The 23,023-nt window shown below is 41.3% G+C and overlaps 1 protein-coding gene across 1 annotated transcript in view; it reads left to right on the plus strand.

Moving 5' to 3' along the window:
• Positions 1-23,023, plus strand: part of Erich6b (glutamate rich 6B) — a 47,862-nt gene that overhangs the window by 14,284 nt on the left and 10,555 nt on the right. The window contains exons 3-8 of the mRNA XM_070028425.1: positions 1,896-2,169; positions 2,269-2,800; positions 9,217-9,250; positions 10,204-10,391; positions 19,375-19,463; positions 22,120-22,247. Of these exons, the coding sequence (XP_069884526.1) occupies positions 1,984-2,169; positions 2,269-2,800; positions 9,217-9,250; positions 10,204-10,391; positions 19,375-19,463; positions 22,120-22,247 (1,157 nt within the window). The 5' untranslated portion in view covers positions 1,896-1,983. The remainder of the gene's footprint in view (positions 1-1,895; positions 2,170-2,268; positions 2,801-9,216; positions 9,251-10,203; positions 10,392-19,374; positions 19,464-22,119; positions 22,248-23,023) is intronic.

Genomic DNA, 23,023 nt, shown 5'->3' on the forward strand with positions numbered 1-23,023 from the left:
ATTTATGCCTCATCTCCTCCAAAAAGCATTTGAGAAAGACAGCCTGCACACACACACACACACACACACACACACACACACACACACACACACACACACGCACTGACACATACACAGCACAGCACAGCATAAGGCCATAAAACAACAGACCAAAGAGCAAGACAATGACAATAAAGCTGCCAATATCCGTGGTTTGTTAACATGCCTAGCATTTACCAGTACCAAACAAAAATGATAGGAGGCCATTGTGGACTGAGTTTCTGCACTAGTAACCAGTGAACACAATAGAACAACTAGAATAGAGTTACTTGTGGTCAATGGTACATAATCGAACTGAAATTTTAAAGCAGCAGCTAGGTCTCTAAATTATTTCACTTTTCCTGAAAACAAAGATTCCAGGCTACATGAGTCCAAATGAGGACATCTCTTAGACTCTAACTTTAACATAACTTGAAATAAACCAATGTGAATTAATCACTTTCCCCCAATTCTTATAAAACCCACTATTGTGCAATTGCCTGGTAGGAGTTCTTGTTCTATTTTGTAAAATTGAGCATGCCCAGATTCATAAATTATAAGTAAAAGCTAATTTGGTCTGCAAATAAATGTGTCAAAATTTAGTCCTTTGATACCCCATCAACAAAGTGTTTAATAATGGGCTTTAATACTCTGCCTTTTCTTAGGTCAGATAATGTGATGTTAGGAAAACGAACCCTTAAATATGTATTTTAATGTTTTCGTTTCTTTCATGCATGTGTTTCTAACGCATTTATAAGATTATTTCTTTGTTGCTTTGTATGTCCCTCCCCCACAGTGTAACCCCCGCTTTCACTTTATTTGATGTCAGTATAACATGTGGAGGAGATGGGGACAAACAAGTCGTTTAAGGATTCAGGTAGACCTGTTGCAACAAGGAGAATTACGAAATGTCATGTCAAAGCAAGCTTTACAATGTCGGTGGGGGGGGGAGGGGGGAGGCTGGGAAGGGAGGTGAAGGGTAAACAAAGGAGGAGGCTGCAATGCTTGGTAAGAAATGTATGCATTATCCTGCCAATGTAATTGTAACCCCTCTGTACAGTATGCTCTCAAATAAAATTAAATTAAATTAAAAAAAAATACTCTGCCTTTTCTTGTATAGTTCTCCTCATCTCTGCAAGATCACTTTCTCCTGGCCCTGGCAGGTCTGGTTAGTTCCTACCATCAACCTCACAAACGTATGGAGCTATCTGTGAGGCATGCCTCTTCTCTTTACCAATTCCTGTAGTTGACTATTTTTTCCCACATTTACATTTACAAGGCAGGTTCTGTATGTATGGCTTTTCCTACCCAGATCTCAAAAGAACTTGTCTTCATTGAGGCAATAAGTAATTCTTACATACATGTAAATGTTCTCTAATGAGATTACTGAACACTGATCACTTTCCAGCCCTCCTAATTTACTTCAAGTTGTCCAATAATTTCAAGTCTTTATCTCTCAATATGGTCTCCCCAACCAGCTATGGAAAGGGCTATCAGGAGCTATGGAGGGGCTAGGAAGGTGGCTCAATGGTAGAGCGCTTGCCTTGCATGCATGAGGCCCTGGGTTCGATTCCTCAGCACCACATAAGCAGAAAAAGCCAGAAGTGGTGCTATGGCTCAAGTGGTAGAGCGCTAGCCTTGAGCTGAAGAGCTAAGGGACAGCGCCCAGGCCCAGAGTTCAGGCCCCACGACCTACAGAAAAAAAAAGAGTTATGGAACTCTTTTTGGGGGGTCCTTTTATAGATACTGCAGACAATCCTCACCCTTATAGACCCTCTAAGGTTAATGAATGAAGTAAGTGAACACAAATGGGTTCAAATGGCTTTTCTTTTGGCTGTCACTGAGTAATGGAATGTTATTCTTCTCTTGGTTACCAGGATGGTAAAGTGACTTCCTGCTGCTGGAAGGCTTTATCCGCTTAATGCTTCTCCAACATGTCTGATAAAAAATAATCTGCAACCAGACATGTCATCTTCTCCCTCTTCCACAACTCCCCAACCTTCCAGAGAGAACTTATTTTCAAAGGAAGAGAATATTGAAGTAGAGCTTGAGAAAGACAGTCCGCAGGATGAGTCTTTACCTACTGAAAAGGAGAAATCGCTGGAGAAGGGAGAGCCTCTTGCCGATGAAGAGCATCTCAAGGATGAAGATGTTCATGAGCATGAAGAGTCTTTAGGAGCTGAAGAATCTCTAGGAGACGAAGACTCTCTAGGAGATGAATCTCCAGGAGATAACACATTTCTTGAAAAGTTTCTTGAAGGTGAAGAGCTTCTTGAAGATGAAGAACTTCTTGAAGGTGAAGAGCTTGAAGATGAAGAACTTCTTGAAGATAAAGAGCTTCTTGGAGATCAAGAACTTCTTGAAGATAAAGAGCTTCTTGGAGATGAAGAACTTTCTGAAGATAAAGAGCTTCTTGTAGATGAAGAACTTTCTGAAGATAAAGAGCTTCTTGGAGATGAAGAACCTGAAGATGATGCCTATCTTGAGGAAGAAGATGATCTCAGAGTCAGAGAGCATCTAAGGAACATAGAGCATCTGGAGATCATAGAAATTCTGAAGGATGAAGAACTTCTAAAGGAGGAAGAGCTTTTGCAAAAGGAAAAGCTTATGAGAAAGAAACAGCGTCTGAAAGAGAGAAAAAAACATCCAAAGAAGAATCTGGAAGAGGAAGAGTATCTGGAGAAGGAAAAGTATCTGGAAAGAAGCAAGTATCCATTCAAAGGCAAATATATGAAGGAGGAAGAGGATAGAAAAGAAGACATTGAAAAGATTATTAAAAGGGGTGAGTATTCTGAGAAGAGAGAGTGTGTTAGAGAAGGTGTGGAAGGGAGAGAATCTGTATGAAGTAGTATCTGTATGAAGGATGGTAGTTCACACGATGCCCAGGAAGAAGGGACAAACTTGAAGTAACAGGGAAATGCCAACTCTCTAGTTGGTGCTGACAGGTAGGAAGACTGTTAGGACAGTTCCACTGGTTGTACCTCAAAGGAATGTGAGGAAAGAGGAGAACTTCATGAACATAAAAAGCCTGCATCTCTTCTTTCCCTTACTGTACAAATCATACATGTTCTTTGTGGGTGTTTTAGAAACCACATATTTTAAAAAAGAAGAATAAAACAAAAGTCAGCACCACTCAGAGATGACAATCACTTTTTCACACTGGTTATATGCTCCCCTGAGTTATTGTGTGTGTGTACGCGCGCACGTGCGTGCACGTGTGAGTGTGTGGGTTGTGTTGACTAGTCATATACATATATGTCATTTATGGACTGAGGTTTTTTGGTCTTTTCTTGATTACCAGAATGACAACCTCAACTTTTTTTCATATTTGGTGGTACCAAAAAATTCCTGAGTTTGAACTCAGAACTTTGCACTTGCTACACAGGCACTTTACTGCTGAGCCATACCTCCCTCCCAAATTCCACCTTTTGTCAAAGGATAATACATTATGTAATATTTTAGGTATACTTAGGTATTTGTACATTGTGATCATATGCTAATATCATGTACTTAAATATAATATCACACTTTATAAATTTAATATTCTCTGTTGTTTAGTTGGCAGAAAATAATTGTACATATTTATGAGATCAGTGTAATGTTCCAACTATTGAATGCAATAAATGTATAGTGATCAAATATTAAATCTACCACTTAGTATATATGTCCTTCCTTTGTGTTGGGAGCATTCAAAACCTCTGTACTAACTACTTCAAAATATTCAGTTAGTTGTTGTCAACTATAGTTACCCTATGTTGCTATAGAACATTGAAGGCTGTTCCTCTTCTTGAACTAACCATCCTCTCTTCATTCCCCCTCCCTAACACCCTTTTCAAGCCCAGTCACCATATTTCAATCCATCTCCTATTACTGATCTTTTATTGTTACTTTTAAAAACAGCACTTTGGTAACAACCATACAGCTAACTTTTTTCAGTGGTCTCTACCTCTTAGACTACCTTTCTATTCTCTGATACTACGTTTCCAGGCCTTAGAATGCTTCCAGGGGTGGTCATTCACCCCACTGGAAGGAATCTATGCTATTGGCAGCTGACTTTTGAAGTGTTAGCTGTCATGGTAGGATTGACATTTTTTCAAAACTGTTTTTGTGATGGACAACATTTTGTTGAGTTGGGTTCTATTATTGATGGCAGCCTCCTTATAGGGTTTGCTGGTGGAGGGCTGATGTGGTTTTCCACAGAGGTCCATGTGGTGCCTTTCCTGAAACAGTGATTTCACCGCCATATCCAGCCAGGTACAGAAATGTTAAAAAGCCAGGCCATCTGCATCATCTTAATATTGACCTAGAAGCAGAACAAAATTCTTTTTTCTTTCTGGATCAAGTTCTGCTGCCAACTTACAAGCATTCCAGGCAGCTTGAATTTAAAATTTTTAATCTGATTGTATACAGCCTACATCCCCAAAGCAGGATATTATCAGTCATCACACAAGGATTTTACCTTTATGTCCTTCTCCATAGAATTAGATGTACTGTCCTCCATTCCTGCTACCCTTGCGGAAGCTTAGTTGTTACATGTCAGAGGTAATTGCTCTGTTGCTGAGAAAACTCTTCTCTGTGTGACTCTACTCTTAAGCTTCCTCTTGGGATCCTAATATCCCTGCTGGTCAAGTACCAACTGTGATTGTAATACTGAAAAATAGCATTCAGGGCTTTTCTTTTGCACAGTATGAATCAAGTATTCTTAACATGTCCCTTCTGTGTGCCGTATCTTTGTAAATATATTACCCTGCTAGACTAGGACAAATATAATGTTGTCAAGTGAATGAAACTGTGTATAAAGCAAAAGCTTTGAAAATAAATGACCTGCTAGCAAAAACTGGAAAGATACTGCAAAAAAAAACTGTAGGTGAATGCTAAAATGACTTTAAAGGCACAGGAAAGAATGCCTCAGGCTATGCAAACCCAAAGTACCAAGCCAGATTATGCAAAACAAGGTAGGAAAGGGATTGCAAAAGAATTCTCAGCTTTTCAGAAGAATTCATATCAAGATTGCTTGAGATAGAATATTCTCTTCATATCTTTAAGATATAATTCTGTGAGTTGAACCTCAGTGCTTAGAAGAGTGACCTGCTGACCAGAGCAGTTGTTCAATCTGTGCAAACTCAATCAAGTGATCAAATCCAATTTATAAAGCCAGACACACAAACACACATTTACTTTTAAAAACCAACTTTACAAATTAATTGGCACTTACAAAATAAGCTCTGGAAATAACAATGGGCTCCCATCTCTCACTCTGATGGGCTAATTACAGGAGGTCAATGATGATTCAAAGACCCTATTGGGCCAGCATGAAAGAATACTGTGATTCTATGGTAATGTCTACTATAGAATCCGACAGTGAAGGGAGATTAAGTTTGCCATTTATTTGCTTTCTTTGTAGCAAAGAGGATTTTGTCTCAATGAGCACATTTTCCTTTCTCTCTTAGGAAGCTTGTCTGCTTAACTTTGAGTGCCAGGTGCCTCTCATTTACTAGTGTCATGAACTTGGAAAAGCCACTTAATCTCTCTATCTTGATTTTCTTCGCTGAAATTAATAATAGCAATAGTCCTACCCTCCATGATCTATGTGATTATTAAAGGGGTTAAATTGTATAAGGATCTACCAAGCACATAGCATGAGCTATGCCAGGTACATAGCAATTTAAAACTCTGTAAATACTGGCTATTATTAGTATTATATATTATCCCATATTATGCCATGGCTCTGGGTGAATTATGTTAAGTCAGACCAACATCATTTCTTTAAAGAACATCACCTTTTGATTTGTGGCGTAACCCAACAAATTTACATGTGGGCCTAGAGTAGAAATACAGCATCAGGCGCCATGAAGAACAAGAGTCCCATCTGACTGAGGGTTTCAAATGCTGACTAGATGTAGCGCACTGGATAGATTGGCTATATATAGCAAATGTCATGGTGTGGCCATGATGGCATGTCACCCACTTTCTCTATAGTTTCATTTCCTCGGAGATAAAAATTACTTTTCTTGGTGATTTCTTGCCTCACACGTGTAATACTACCTCTTCAGGAGGCTGAGATCTGAGGATCACAATTGGAAGACAGTCTGAGCAGGAAAGTTCATGAGACTTGTCTCCAATTAAGCACAAAAAAATAAAATAGCCAGAGTGGCACTGTGGTTCAAATGGTAGAGCACTAGCCTTGAGCAAAAAAAGCTCAAGGACAGCACCCAGGCTCTGAGTTTAAGCCCTAGGACTGGCACACACACAAGCGTGCGCACATGCATACACACACACACACATACACACACACACACACACACACACACACACACACACACACACACAAACTACCACCTTTCTTCAGTGTGATTGTGTTGATTAAATGAAGTAATATACCTGAAAATGCTTTGAAAGTTTTCCATGCCACATGACCTGTAATCTATTTTTTAAAAAAATAGTCTTCTGATCTCACAAGAAGCAATGTTCCAGAAAGGACTATAGCCCATCTTATTAAGCAAAAAGGGATGTAGAATGGGACTCTTTACAGAAGTAATCCAAAACTTTATAACAGATTCTGCTCTGTAGTAAGTAATGCTACAGAGACCTCAACAGTAGAATGACTTGGATTCATACATTTTTTACCTACTAGTATTTTCATTAAAAATATGCTGGATTTGATTTTTCTTTCCCCCTGCTAGTTCTTCCTAGGCAGCTCTTACCATAACTGGATTTCCATTCCCATTTGAGAGTTGGCATCCCAACTCCCATAGCCATTAGGAAACGTACAAGTTCCAAGTATCCAAGAAGAAATATTCCAAAGATTTTTTTTTTTGTCAGTTGTGAGAGCATTGTTCCTGAGGTCTTCAGCTCAAGGCAAGCATTCTACCACTTGATCCACAGCACCACTTCTGGTTTTCTGTAAATTGGAGATAAGAGTCTCACGAACTTTCCTGCCCAGGCAGGCTTTGAACCAGGATCCTCAGATCTCAGCCTCCTGAGTAGGATTATAGGCATGAGCCACTGGAGCCTGGCCAAAGATATTCTTACAAGGCATGGAAAGACAGCTGACGTTTCATACAGGAAGGCTGTCAGTTTATGACCTGGAGTCGGCAACTGATGAGAGGATGGAAAAGCCCAGGACCAGGCACCTCCAGCACCACTGTAATCACTTCTGCATGCTCTTATCCCAAAATATCAGTGAATACTATCCATAGTTGTTAGTATGCATTTCACAATTGCTACTGGCTTTAATTCCTTCCAACCATTATTCACACACACACCCTCCTATTTCATAAATGAAGAGCTTTGTGTTACAGAAGCGGTGAAGAATTCAAGATCATGAACCATAACATAAGCCAGAACCATAACATAAGCCTTTCCTCATCACTCTTATCCTTTTCTCTCTTCATTCATTCATCCCTTCTTTCTGCTTTTTAGTATGTTTGTGCATATTTCGATTTTAAAAGACAAGAACATATTTACTTAAAAATGAGAAAGCTGAAAAAGTGAAAGGTTAAAAAAAAATCTCCCCCAACCTACTCACATGAAAATCAAACAGACAATTTAGAAATCATTTTTAATTTGGTCTTTCTGCCCTTCTTATATGGATACTTGATCCATGTGGATTTTGTTTGGTAGTTTTGTTTTAGCAATTTAAAACATGTTGTGTACACAAGTTTGGAGTTTGCCTTCCTAAGTGACTATTGTAATTTCACCATTTAATCTTGATACTTAAGTTTTAGATATCACTTTAACAATCAGGTGATAGTCTTAATTAGATTCAATCCCACGTGTGAAATGACAGAAAAATGTGTTAAATATTTAACTTTTAAATTCAAGTTATTTCTTGCCTGCTTTCCCTGGGTTGCTCTTTATTACTGGAATTGATGGAGTATTTTCTTCCAACTGTACATGAAATTCCTTATATAGTGTCACTCAAGGCAGACATTCAGGTGGCTAAGTGACATAAGCAGCTTCCTTAAAATTAAAAAATAAATCTCAATATATTTATTCCGCCTGCCCTTCAGCCACCTCTGCTAAACAGATGTCCTTCAGCTTATGACAGAAAGATGTATTAGTGATTTTCTAAGAAATAAGCAGAGAGTACTTGGATACTCAGGAACCACAATTTCTTGAAAGTTATCTTCTTGAGTCCTCTCCAGTTTTGTTTTGTTTTATGTTTGTGGTTTTGTTGTTTGTTTGTTTTTTTGTCGTTTGTGGGGCTTGAACTCTGGGTCTGGGCATTGTCCCTCAGCTCTTCAGCTCAAGGCTAGCACTCTACCACTTGAGCCACAGAAACACTTCCCATTTTCTGCACATTTAATTGGAGATAAGAGTCTCAGAGACTTTCCTGCCCAGGCTGGCTTTTTTGGGGGGGGGGTCTGGTTGTGGGGCCTGAACTCTGGGCCTGGACGCTGTCCCTCAGCTCTTTAGCTCAAGGCTAGCGCTCTACCACTTGAGCCACAGCACCACTTCCGGCTTTTTTCTTTTTGCTTATGTGGTGCTGAGGAATCGAACCCAGGGCCTCATGCATGCAAGGCAAGCGCTCTACCACTGAGCCACCTTCCCAGCTTCCCCAGGCTGGCTTTGAACCACAAGCCTCAGATCTCAGCCTCTTGAGTAGCTAGGATTACAGGTGTGAGCCACCAGCACCCGACCTCCTCTCCAATTTTATGCCATTTAAACTTCAGAATATCAGGAAGTGGAAACAAGAGGATTTTTCTTTGTTGTTGTTGTTGTTTTCTTTTCTGTTTGTCTTGTTTTTTCATTTATCTGTCTTTGAAGGGGTGGTAGGGGAGGAAATGGAGAGACAAAGGGTGAACCGACACAACAATGGTACTCACTAGACACTGTGTTGAAAATGAACTGTACAACTTGTGGGTGGGATGGGAGGGAAAAGCTGGGAGGACAGCAAGAGAAGCAGGGAGATTGCCCAAAAAGAAATGAGCTCATTACCTGCCTTAGGTAACGGTAACCCCTCTATACAACACCTTTATAATACCAATAACAAATTCATTTTAAAAAATTAAAAATAAAATAAGCCTCAGAATAGTTACAGAGAGAAAACATGGAGGTAAAAATAGAAATTTTCTATAATCCAAACCTTTTCTACTTCAATCTTAGCATCACAGCCTTAGCAAGATTTTTCTGAATAAAAGGAACTTCTTTTCTCTTTGCCAATAATGTTTTTCTGTATTTTTTTTCTTCCAATAGAATTCAGGATGCATCCTTCAAAAATCACACCAAGGTAATATTTTTTTCTTTTGGGGATAAGACAGGTGGAAACTTATACTTAGGGCTGATGTTTCAGAAACCTTTGAAGCTCCAAGATGAGAAGGAGGTAAACTAGGGTTCAGGGAGCAGTTCCCCCAAGAAACGGGGTGGGGGAGGGGATGAGTGATAGACCTCTAGAAACCACAACCTTGTTCACTTCTGCCACATAGTTGTTCACAGGGGATGATATTCCAGAGATGAACGGGCAGATCCATCTAGGTGTGGAAAGTTTCATCTGGGGACAGACAGCAAAGGGCTCAGGACTAATGCTTACTGGTGGTGTTTTATTGGGTGACCACAGACAGGTTGCAGCCTATCCAGGGAAAAAATATGGTCAAGTTTATTTCCAAGGTCTAAATTCTCATTCAGGTAAAATCCCGAGACGCAACCTAGACAACTGATGAAATATCTATGGAAAAGCAGGTAATTGCCCTTTAGTATGCCCAGCTCTGGAGACATGAGTATGTGATTGAGGAGGTCTTCATGGTGGGTCACCCACCTTTACACTTTAAACGTTGGTGGCATCCTCATCAGTGGTCTTTCTATTCTGTCTATTGTAATGATGAAACAGAGCAAGCCATTGGGAAGATCAGGGTTGTGAGCCAGGAAAGAGGAGGAATGTCCAAGAATATCTCACAGTCAGTGATAGAAGTCTGGCCCAGTCGACTTTGAGAGCAACCACGTATTGTTCATTTTTTTAGGAAAGTGGCATTTGGCAATTTGTAACTCTGTTGCCCAGCATCACAAATGCTTATTCCCCATTTGTCCACAAGTCTGTCTCTTCTAGTCTTGCAGCTGAGACTAGCTGAGACTAGCTGAAGTCTGTAGGAACCATCACTCCCTCAAACTCCCAGCATGCCATAGGCCTGGTTCCCTAACCTGGCTTCTGACCAGAAACTAACCAGCTCCTGTGCTTTGCTCTGACAGCTTCTCAGGAGCCAGCACCTCTCAGGGATCAATGTTCCGTTCTAAACTGCTTTCCCAAGTCTCTTCTCTTTCTGACCTGGACTTTTCTGACATTGATTCTTCCCTGGATATTCACCCCTCTGGGATGACACAACCTCAATCCCTAAGACACCAGGCCAGTCAGACAACATGGGCCTACAAGAAGTCTGGTAAGAAAGACTGCATCCTGCCTGGATCTCATGGCTAAGACCCTCAGTGGCTTTATAGTTTTTCATGGGGCAGGGGGAGAAAGGGAATGAGGGTGTGAGTACTATCTCTTATACTGACAGATGGGCCAGCCATCCTAAATCATATTTGAATAGCAAGTTAACTCCACCACCCATCTCGCCTCAGAAAAACAGGCCTCAGCAAAGTGTTGGCACACAGGTATCTTCCTCAGTCTTGCCTATCTCTTCCTTATTTTTGTGAGTCTTCCTATCCTTGTTCTATGAACACAGGCTCTGTTCCCCCCGACACCCTCCACCCCCCCCCCAACATAGGTCATTTCTTTCCCAGATTACATACTGGTTCCCTGGGTTCTAGGTCCTATCTCGAAGCTCATGGGGAGAACAATGAAGGGGACTGGACTCCCTCCAATAACATCTCAGCATGCATTTGAAACAAGCCCAGTCTCAGAGCCAGACCCCCACCGCCACCAAAAAGAAAATCAATTCAGTGAACCTTTGTAGCTACAACTAGGAGGATGCAGTACAAACTTTGACAAGATTACATTTAGGGACTTAATTTTGTACCCAATAAAACCAAAGCCCCCTCCCTCTAAGGTGCTAGAGATGAATGGCTAAACAGCATTTTAATCACGTAAGTCCAGCCTCAGTGTGATCAATCCATCACCAATTCACCGATTTATTCACATCTATAGTCATGGTAGTAATAAATTGGATTTTTTGTTACATCCCCTTCTGCTCCTCTCTTTGCTTGCTATATTTTGAACCTCAAATGTGGTCAAATAAAATAGCCAGAAATCCTAAAAGAAAGGATAAAGAAGTAGAAGTCAGGCACACATGAGCCAGATTATGAGTATTCATCAGCAAAATGGGTTTTTATTTGGAGCTCTTGTCCACATGTGTACTCTCATGGAACTCCAAAAACTGGAACCATTGCAAAGTCAATGATGGCTAGGAAATGTGAGCATTTGACTAAATAACCATAAGCAGGAGCCTGAAAGTTATTTGCTGACTACGTTTCCTATCAACCTTGAGAAAATGAGGGAGAAGAGAAGGTAGATTGGAAAAAGATGAGAAGGAAAGACTCCAGACTATACATAGCACTTAGTACTCACCCCAGAGAGATGTATGATATCATTCTTTTGTAAGCTGTATTTTTTTATCTACCATCCCTTTGGTAGTTACACAAATCATCTTATCTATATTTAAGTTGTGAATACAAGTATAGTTGGTCTATATGAGCATACTTCTCAGCTATTTGTCTTTCCATATTGAGTTTCTTAAAGCCAACACATGTTGAGTTGTTAGTAAGTCCAGCCTCCCATGACACTGGCAATTGGAGCCAAATATGTAGGCTATATTGGAGCCTCCAGATCAGGCTCCATGCCACACCCAGGCTCCTGCAAAACCCTGAAAAATGACACCCTGGTCTGCTATACTTTTTTAAGTCGAATGAACTTAGCAGCCAATGCAAAAAGAGTCTACACTCAATACCTCCCTGTTGGCTTAAAGTCCAGATCCTCCAAGAAGAAAACAATTATCTCTGGCCCTTCCTTGAGTCCTTGTTAACCAAACTCATACTTCAGGAAGAAACCCTGTATGTTCCCCAAGCCCACTAAGAACCCCTAAAAATCATTTACTATTCCCCTGAAATTGGCCTGCCTTCGCCCTTCTGCCTTCTATGGAAGGGAGGTGCACAAACTGCATTTCCTCCAAGCACCATAAAATTTGTGTTCTATCTATTTAGTCTGTCTGCTGTCAGTTTATGGGTCCTAGGGACCCATAGAGGACAAAAAGCTTTTCCTCTCACCCACTATAGACAATATAACAGAGATGGAAATAAAGAGAAAAGACACGTATTCCCTAAAAGCCATTGGTGGTGTGTCTTTGCCTTTTTGCGGATGGGTTCAAATCCTATCTTTCTGGAGAGTTTTGATGGTAATAGATCCATGATTATGTCTTGCCTGTGAAATGGGGCAAGGATTGCAATGTGACAAGGGATGGACAGACTCGGCAGCTCAAGGGTCCTGGGTCACTGCCACGTGCCAGGAACATAGCCAAGTTAGGTAAAGAAAGTCAGAGGCAAATATGTTCTTTGGACAGAGGCGGGCTTCTAGGTGAGGACGTCAGATCCTGTGGCCAGGCTCAAAGAAGGAGAAAGCAGAAAAGCTAGTCCTGCCTTCTGCCACAGAATTTGAACAAGCTCTGATTGTCTGCTCTGTCAGAGCCCACATGCAAAAATCGCAGCTGAGCAGGGAGCACTAACAGGAGTTTCCACCTTCTAGGAAAGGAGCTTCAAACACCAGCTGACATAGGCTAAAGGAGGAGCTCAAGTCTCCTCCACAAGGTGTCAGAGAGACATGGCCAGAGGAAACCAGGAAGCAAGGAGCTCGAAAAAAGTGAAGAAGCTTGGGGCTGGGAAGGTGGCTCAGTGGTAGAGCGCTTGCCTTGCATGCCTGAGGCCCTAGGTTCAATTCCTCAGCACCACATAAGCAAAAAGAAAAAAGTCGGAAGTGGCGCTGTGACTCAAGTGGTAGAGCACTATCCTTGAGCTGAAGAGCTAAGGGACAGCGCCCAGGCCCAGAGTTCAGGCCCCATGACCAGACCAAAAAATAAATAAATAAATAAATAAAAAAGTAAAGAAGCTCAAAGCCAAGTCAACAAGGAAAGGAGAGGGACTCAGGGAAGCACCTCATGTAGTAAGAGACAGGCCAACCCTGTCTCTTCCCCAGATTCAGAAAGAATCTGCTTTCACCCACCTACCTCCTAGGGAAGCAGTTAGCACAGCAAAAGCAATGCACAGGACTGGTTGCTCAAGAAGAAGGACTAGCAGGAGGCAGCAGAGGTGAGAGAGAGGTGCTGCATGACTGGTCCCCATCACCAGGAATGTTTATATAGACCAATTCCTGGTCCTGATTCAAATCTCTGTGGGAGTCAGCCTAAAAAAAAAAATCACATTCTTCACAAGAGCTCTGGAAGATTCTAGGAATCTAGCCATGAAGAACTGAAAACCTTTAGCTTGGAATGAATTTTATGGGAGCCAGGCTCCTAGTTCCAAGGCATTTTTTTTTTCAAAATAATATCTTTCATTTAGCCCCAGTGGGTCAGGAACAGTGTTTTACATGACACAGCCTTTTCTACAGACTGGAATTAGAATTCAATATAGAGGCAAAACTACTCAGATAAATCCTTGAAACCTATTACTCCAAAGGCTGGTAGACCTGACATGGGAAAAATGGTAAAGGTACAGAAATGCCTCATGATCCATATGAGAAGGCGTGTCAGAAGACCAAAGACTATTTACGGCTCTAGGTGTCTATCTATCCAAGCACAGAGCAGGATCATAAACAAAGAAAGCCAGAAATTGTAAAACCCATCTTTACATCCATGCTCACAGAAATCTTGAAGAGTTAGTGCCTGGTGTGTAGTAAGCAACTATAAATATTAGTTCCATACTTTGGAAATTAGTGTTGGATCCTCCATCCAATTCAAGATCCCAAATGTACAAGTAACAGGATAGATACTGCTCCAGAGAAACAACCTTCGGGGAAGGGGACTGGAGATAGAAAAGGTGATCCAGAAACTCTATGCCTAGAAATGTGGGTGGCTCACAAAAGAGGAGGAAGTAATCCTTTCAGCAACCTGGCAAGAGGGAAAAGGAGAGCCAGAAAGCTCCCCAAAGTGAAAACTGGGGCAGATGTATAGGTTCTCCTTCTGTGGACTAGAATCTTGAAATTACCAAAGATGAGGATGTTGCCAATAATGGATGTAGGAAAATGGCTCTGATTGTGAAGAACTCTGTCAGGAAAGCCAAATCTCAGGATAAACATCCCTACCAAAAAATAATAATTAGATTGACAATGGTATTAATAATACAGGCAATAACAAAAGACGGGGGCCCAATCATATACCAAAAAGAAGATGCCAGGCGCTAGTGGCTTTGCTGGGTACAACTGGCTCATGTCTACAATCATACCTATACAGAAAGCTGAGATGTGTACAGTTCAAAGCCATCTGTGGCAGGAAAGTCCATGAGACTCATCACCAAAAGGCCAAAAGTGGAGCTGTGGCTCTAGTGGCAAAGTACAAGCCTTGAGCAAAAATGCTCAGGGACAGTACCCAGGCCCTGAGTTCTAAGGCATACGAACTACTGTTAATGTAATATTGATGAATGATTCTGGAGCAGTCCACTTCCTCAAGCTTAATTCTTACTCTACTGTAAAAGAAAGTTGGCTTCAGATGAGAAAAAGAGTCACAAAATTAAGTAAAGAGCAGCACAAACTAAAGATTGGTGAAAAATATTCAGTTGAATAACTGCCATATTGTGACTTATATTCAGCATGCCCCCAAAACAGTGAGAAGAGCTTAATTATCTTCCTGGGTTTTGAAGAATTATAAGAAATTGGGAAAACTAGTCTGTGGAAGGAATCTGGGATAAATTTGGAAAGTGAGATAACCATATGTAGCCTGATTCAGGACAGATCATGTAATAGCTGTTAGGTCATTTCTAACAAGGTTATTAGACAGGCAACGATGGTGATCCCATACAGCCCAATTCTGCAAAGTACTACTCTTTTTTGGAAGTCTTCCTGATGCTTCTGGAGAAGAGAATAATATGTGATGGAGGTGAGTGTAAGCTGATGGGATAATAACTGATTAAACACCATCCAAAGACCCTGTTTAGTGAATCCATCTCTAGTTTCCAGGAGATATAGAGCTCTGCCCAGGTGTAAAACAAATGCTTATACTCACAGGTGACCCAAATCTATTGGATGATAGAGATAACACAATGGAATTCCAAAAGATTTTGATGGGCAGGTCAGAGTTAGCTAGGAAAGATAAGCTGGTGATCTCTATTAGATCCCCCTCTGTTAGTGTCCCATCTTCAAGCAACAGGATGGAGAGGCACAGGGAGAGGAAGTCCTGTTTGATTCCACGTACTTCACTCAACCACAAGGCTCCATAAGCCACAAATACAAGAGAAAAGTTAACACAACCAAATATAAATAGCAGGTGAGCCCTGCCCCTCCCTTAACTGGATAGCATGCTCAGCTTATGGGGATATCACTCTTTTGGAGGAAAGGCTAGGGTGGGGTAGATCTGGGACTTTATCATGCAAGGAAATATGGAAGTAAAGTGAGATGTCAAGTCCAGAAGACGTACTGTCTGCAAACACTATAGAAACCTGAGACAGGACTAGAGGTCTATCTCCCTAGTCAAAACCTCCAATACGGAGACCCCACATCTAAAGAAAACCCAGTCTGCTGTTGAGTTCCTGAGGTCTGGAAATGGGATACATTCTTTCTCTGTCTCTCTCTGTCTTCTCTCTCTCTTTCTCCCTCTCTTTCTCTCTCTCACACACATACATTTAGAGCTCCTACAAAATGGGACCTGATGGGATATATTCTCTCTCTTTATCTCTCTCTGTGTCTGTCTGTCTGTCCATCTGTCTGTCTGTCTGTCTGTCTCTCTCTCTCTCTCTCTCGCTCTCTCTCTCTCTCTCTCTCTCTCTCTCTCTCTCTCTCTCTCTCTCTCTCACACACACACACACACACACACACACATACACACTTGGAGTTTTTACAAATAGTGTCCTCAAAGATTTATTAAGGGGAATTTGTTGACTCTTATGAGGAGGAAAGATAGGAGAGAATCTTCATGATGGCACACCCAACGTGTACAATATTTCTTCACAAAACAAAAGCCCTGTGAAAGAAACCTCACAGGTTTCTTGCTGAAGGTGACTAGATGTCACCTGATAATGGAGAAGGAGGTGGTTGTTGGTCAGATACTGAATGATCAGGCCTCAAGGTTAGAGCGTTCTTGTTAAAGTAATTTTACAGAGATTTTACAAAAACTAGGTTTTATGAGGAATTATATAGATGGACCTAAGAGCCTCAAGAGCCTCACTAAAGTTTGGCTATGCAAAGAATCTTTGTCACAAATCTACATGTAAAAAAAAATATATATATACATGAGATATGTACATTTAACATATATGTATGCATGACATATAGCTCATGTATATACCATTCATATCTGTGTATGTGTATATGTATTATATTTGGCATATTATATATATCTCACATGTATATATTTACCATGTGTACATAAGTGTGCATGTTTGCATATGTATATATCACATATATATATATATATCTGAGCTATATCTATCTCAAACTCTATGGATATATATATATATATATATATATAGCTATATAGATAGAGATAAAGATAGACATAGAAAGATATGGATACAGAAAGAGATAGATTCAGATAGATCTCCATGTCCCCTCCACACCCCCAAGGCATAACAAGGATGGAGAATAGAATGAAATAAGTCAGCCTTCTTCCAGCCTGGTCGGTTCCCAGGCTGGTGCCATTCTGAGGCTGAAGCAATCAGTCACCATCATTTTTCCCTGGGGGCTTAATTCTCTTATGACACCGACTTTCTCTAAGCTCTGGTCTCAGGAGTGGGAAAAGACAGGCCACAATTCCCACTATGGCCCTGGAGGTGTCAAGCCCTTCTCCTCATTCAGAGAGTGGCCAGCCGCTGCAGGGCCAAAAGCATTATCTACCTTGTTGGCATGGGAGTCCTCACTTCTTTGATTAGCAGTTATGAACCATAGTCAATTCTAGAAGCTGGAAAGTTTTAACAAAACTGGTGGGAGAAGGCCGAAATTTTGTGAATAGAGACCCGGAAACACAACAAATCAAAGAAAGGTTGGACAAATGGGATTGCATAAAGTTGCAGAGCTTCTGCAGGGCAAATGACATAGCTAGCAAGATCAATAGAAAGCCTATGGATTGGGAGAAGATCTTTACTAGCCATACAACGGACAAGGGTCTCATATCTAAAATATACTTGGAACTCAAAAAATTAAACCCCCCAACAACAAATCCGCAAAGAAACAACTGCCCAATAAATAAGTGGGCGAAAGACTTAAAGAGAAACTTCTCTGAAGAAGAAAGAAGGATGGCCAATAGACACATGAAGAAATGTTCAACATCCCTAGCCATAAAAGAAATGCAAATCAAAACAACATTGAGATATCACCTCACTCCAGTTAGAACGGCAAAAATCAAGAACTCTAACAACAACAGATGCTGGAGGGGATGTGGACAGAAAGGAACCTTACTTCATTGTTGGTGGGAATGTAAACTTGTTCAACCACTTTGGAAAGCAGTATGGAGGTTCCTCAAAAGACTTCACATAGAACTCCCCTATTACCCAGCAATCCCACTTTTGGGCATTTACCCAAATGTTTACAAACAAGACCACACTAAAGCTACCAGCACAACTATGTTTGTTGCAGCATTAGTTACCATAGCTAAGATATGGAACCAACCCAGATGCCCCTCAGTAGATGAATGGATCAAGAAAATGTGGTATATATACACAATGGAATTCTATGCCTCCATCAGAAAGAATGACATTGCCCCATTTGTTAGGAAATGGAAAAACTTGGAAAAAATTATATTAAGTGAAGTAAGCCAGGCCCAAAGAAACATAGGTCCCAGGGTTTCCCTTATTTGCAATATCTAGTATATGTATGAGTCAAGCAGAAAAGGTCAGATAATGTGATGTCAGGAAAATGAACCCTTAGATATGTATTTTAATTTTTTTCTTTCATGCATGTGTTTCTAATGCATCTATAAGATTATCTCTTTGTTGCTTTGTATGTCCCTCCCCCATAGTATAACCCCTGCTTTCACTATATTTGATGTCAGTATAACTTGTGGAGGAGATGGGGAAAAACCAGTTGTTTAAGGATACAGGTGGACCTGTTGCAACAATGAGAAGTACAAGTTGTCATGTCCAAAATGAGCTTTACAACGTCGGTGCGGGGGGGGGGGGAGAAGGGGGGAAGGAGAAGGATGGGGATTGGGGGGGGAAGGGGGAGGCTGGGAAGTGATGTGAAGGGTAAACAAAGGAGGAGGCTGCAGTGCTTGGTAAGAAATGTACGCATAATCCTGCCCATGCAATTGTAACCCCTCTGTACAGTATGTTCACAAATAAAATTAAATTAAATTAAAAAAAACTGGTGGGAGACATACTTCTTGGGCTTTCTCTGTCCCTAGAGTTTGAATGCAGGACCATGTACTCTTACTACTTCAACCCCCCCTTAACCACTCCCCACAACACACAAAGAGGCATTTATGCTTTAGTGATTTTTCAGATACAGTCTAGTGATTTTGTCTGGTCTGGTCTCACACCATGATCCGGCTACCCCCACCTTCTGACTAGCTGGCACAACAACCATACTTGGTTGAAACAGAGGGCTTGCTAACTTTTTGCTTGGGTTGACCTGAACCTCCATCCTCCTGTCTCTACCTGTGAAGTAGTTAGGATTATAAGTATGTATCACCATACCTAGTCCATATTTCTTTGAATTTCTGATAGGAAAAAAAAACATCACACTAGAATAAACCTCCCTTAAGAATGAAATCCAAAGTCCTTCCTACAGCCTGTGAAGTCCTTGCAAGAGCTGGCCCCTGCCCTCCCTCTACTCTAGGAGCTCACCTGCTGCCTTCCGCATGCCCCCCTCCAGGCTTACTGTGACCTTGCAGTTGGTCTGCTTGTTCAACATCCCTGTCTGCAGCACCCTGTCACACTTGACACTGATCAAGATGCATGGTACTTACACTGACATGTTGAACCGAAACTCCTGTTTACAACTACTTAAGACTATATAAAAAATGTTAAAGAAGAAACATGCCCTTGCTGCTTTCAGTCAGCAGCTGAAATGGACTCTTTTATTCCTATTTTGTTAGGACCCCCCCCCAGAAGTTGGAAGTGTAGGTAATCTGACAAATTTATTTGGTCTCATTGATATTTTCTTTCAAAAAAAATAAGGTTAATATCATAAATTAATCTCTTCCTTCCTTTCTTTTATTCTTTCTTGTTCCTTTTTCTCTTCCCCTTTGACATGGCCTTCCTTTTGATGCATCTTCCAAAAATGGAAAGCCTTGGACTATGCTGCTCAAAGAAGCTTCTGGAGCACCTTAATGAGTGAGCCTGTAGACAGGAAGGAGAGTGAGCAGTACAGTGAGAAAGTAAGTTGGATAGAGATTTGAAACACTTGCCTTCAAATATTGGAGCAGGCGGCACTCAGAGATGACACTTCCTCACATAGCTACATGTTTGGCAGCATTCTAGAAAGTTCCATGGGACTAGTGGCCTGAGCAGGAAGCTCTCAACCCAGCAGCTCACCAGCCCAGGGCTTTGTCACAAAAGGATTTTAGGCAGAGGTGTGACCCATCTAGATTTGTCTTTATATTTTTGCGTTCATATCTTGAGTCAACCTAGTTTTTGAGTCTTGACACTCAGACATTTTAAATATCAAAATGCTAAAAGTAAAAAGCCTTTAAAATGAGTTGGCTCTACCACCTTACCATCCAGAAATAACTGCATGGCTCTTTATATAACTTCTGGAAATGGTCACACATGTACAAACATACAACTAGTCTCATAATATGTATTCTATTCTATAGCTTACTTTCCCCTTATTACCTATTTTAGCAATTCATAGTATTCCATTGTGTGTGTGTGTGTGTGTGTGTGTGTGTGTGTGTGTGTGTGTGTGTTGGTACTGGGGTTTGAACTCAGGGGTTTGGGTACTGTCTCTTAGCATTTTTTCTCTAGGTTGGTGCTGTACCAGTTGAGCCATAGCTCCATTTCCAGCTTTTTGGTGATTAATTGGAGATAAGAGTTTCATAAACTTTCCTGCTTTGTCTGGCTTCAAACTGTGATCCAGCAATTACTTTTTAAACATGAAAGAACTTATTCTTTTATCTAACATCTAGGATGTAACTTTTTTCTCAGTTTGTATTATGTATCCCCAATTTTTTATGGTATTTTCTAGTCTTTTTTTTCTTCTTGAATAGTCATATTAATCACTTTTTTCTCTGATTAAGTATTGTTTTATGGCTAGCAAAATGTTTGATGTTTATCAAAAATATTCTATAATTCGTTTGTGGTTTTAAATATATATATATATATAAAATTTGGACTTTTGGGGGAAACAATAAGGAATGAGGATCCAGCTGAAGTCCCTCACAATATTGATGGAATCATTTTTCATGAGTGACAGGATCAATTTTGCATCTTTAAAGGTCACCTTGGTAACCTCATTGATGATGGATGGGAGAGGGAGACTAAGGACTGAGGAAGTAGCAGTACAGATAAGCAAATGAGGACATCTGAGTTCCAAGCCCATGCCCTGCCATGCCACAGGACAGGGTTCCCCTCAGTCCACTGGGAAGGTGAAGATGGTGGACACATTTGTAGGATAACAAAGTTCCATGTGGGGCATGTTTGAAATACCTGCAGACATCCAGATGCAGTCCACTGGAAATCAAGAGTAGACCCTCTGGATCCTTGCAGGAAGTTCTTGGCTGAAGATTTTGACTTGGAACCTGTGTTAGTTTGCTCGGGACACTGGGACCAAGTGCTAGAAATGGAGTGGCTTAAACAACAGAAGTGTATTGACTCAGTTCTGGAGGCTAAAAGTCCAAAGTCAAAGTGTTGGTAGTCTTGGTGTCTCCCGAGGATTGTGAGGGAAGGATCTGCTCCAGCCTCTCTCCTTGGGTTGTGCATGGCATCCTCTCCGTGTATCGCACCTCCCCATCTTCCCTCCATGTGCTTCCTCTTTTATAAGGACACCAGTCATGTTGGATAAAGGCCCAATCCAGCGGCCCCATTTTAACTTTCCCTCAGTAAAGACCATACAAGGTCACTGTCTAAGATCCTAGGGATCAAAACTTTAACATAATGAAACTAGGAAAGGAGAACATAATTCAATATGTGACAGAATCCTTTGCATATAGTTGAAGCCTTGGAAATATAGGAGACCCTAGGAAATTATTTTATTGCTACTGCCAGGTAATCAATACCTCCTGTCCTCCAAACATAACAGAAATTATTTGGTTTTCCTATAAAAGCCTAGGAGTTTTTAGTCTGCCATTGGCAAGCGTGGTTTTAGGTGAGTTGTATGGAATCCAGCATGGAAAATAAAAGTGATAGAGGATGCTAGCATGTCTTCTTTCTTGGGTAACTATCACAGACTGGAATTGAGCCCCCACAGGTAAGAGGTAAAGGCAAATTGTTCCTTAAAGCCAGTCATGAAACCTGACGTGAAACTCCAAACACAAGAGATACTGCCCTACAGGCCACATGACAAAAGACGTTACAGAGATGGCACAGAGAAAGTCCTTTCCCTCTGATTTCTGTGCCACGCTGGATCCTAGGGCTCCTGAGCTGACACCTGGACACGACATTGGCATCTCACAATAGTGAGTTAGCCTGTTTGGTATCAAGATACTCATGAAATAAAGAGAAGTTCATTTTAGCTCATCGTTGTTGAAGTTCATGTCCCATGGGTTTGGGCCTCTGGTGAGAGTGCACATCATAGTTGGAGCACATGTCAGAGCAAGCTGCTCCATCTGCAGCCAGGAAGCAGAAAGGGGAAGACAGTGATCCCACAATCACCTTGGAGAGCATGTGTCCTATGATCTAAGGACCTCCTACTAAGTCCCACCTTTTAAAGGTTCCACACCTGTAATAACACTACCCTAGGACCTAGCCTTTAACCCATGAACCTTTGGGGGCAGAGGCAGGATTTAACCTCCAAACCAGACATGGCATGTCTTGGAAAAGTCATATTAAATCATTTTCCACTTGCTGATATTTCCTATTGTGGTTCTTTTGCAGTTTTCAAGCATCCCTTATACGACGTTTCAAGTCAGTGAAATGGTATCTCCCAGTGAAGTGGACGATTTCACTGACAGTTCTCTGAATAAGCAGATAGAGAGTGAAAGCAAAAAGAAGCAGAAAAAGCAGTAAGTAACAAAAGCTGGGGCCATGAGCTCGCGAAGATCAGTGTTGGCAACATGCAACCAACAACTGAGAAGAAGCAGAGCCATGCATGTTCCCTGAGCCATGTCCCCTGGCCCAGGCCAGGCCCAAGGGCAGAGATGAGACCTAGGAGTCAGAATCAGCCAGCTATCAGACCAAGGCTAAAACCAAGAGCAAGGACATCAGAAACCCAGGAGGCAATGGGAGGAAACAAAGGAGGCCTGCAGCAGAGGCTGGAGATCTAGGGCAAGAAAAGTCTTGGAAGAAGGCCAAACTTGTACAAAAGTATAGGGAACAAGGTTCAGATTCTGTTCAAAAGAGGGACAAGAGTATCTAGGGACAAGCTCCCTAGCTTTCTCCTCGGCAGGCTGATGCTTTGGGGCATATACTAAAGGAGGGAGAGCTATGCATTTCACTGAGTTGAGGGGCCAGAGTGCCAGGCCATGAATCAGAGAATTACAAGTTTATTGCAAAGCTATTCCTGGGACCAAGCCTTTCTAGCTGGCAAGACATCAAGTCCCAAGTATTTTAGACCACATTTATATATTTAGCCTGTGGTACAGGATATGGTATTAGAAACTTGAGGGGATGAAGGGTCTGTATGGGTGTGTAGCAGATTCTCCAGCAATGGCAATAGCACAGACTGTGGGGGACATAATCACTGTGGTGAGTTCAGACATTTACCAAGTCAGCAAGAGATCCAGTAACCTGCCAGCAACTTCCACTGTGAGCTTGGTAGTCATGGGCAACAGATCCCCAC

Source organism: Dipodomys merriami, unplaced genomic scaffold (genome assembly GCF_024711535.1).
Source record: "Dipodomys merriami isolate MVZ:Mamm:240054 unplaced genomic scaffold, mDipMer1.0.p SCAF_192, whole genome shotgun sequence".
NCBI classification, from domain to species: domain Eukaryota; kingdom Metazoa; phylum Chordata; class Mammalia; order Rodentia; family Heteromyidae; genus Dipodomys; species Dipodomys merriami.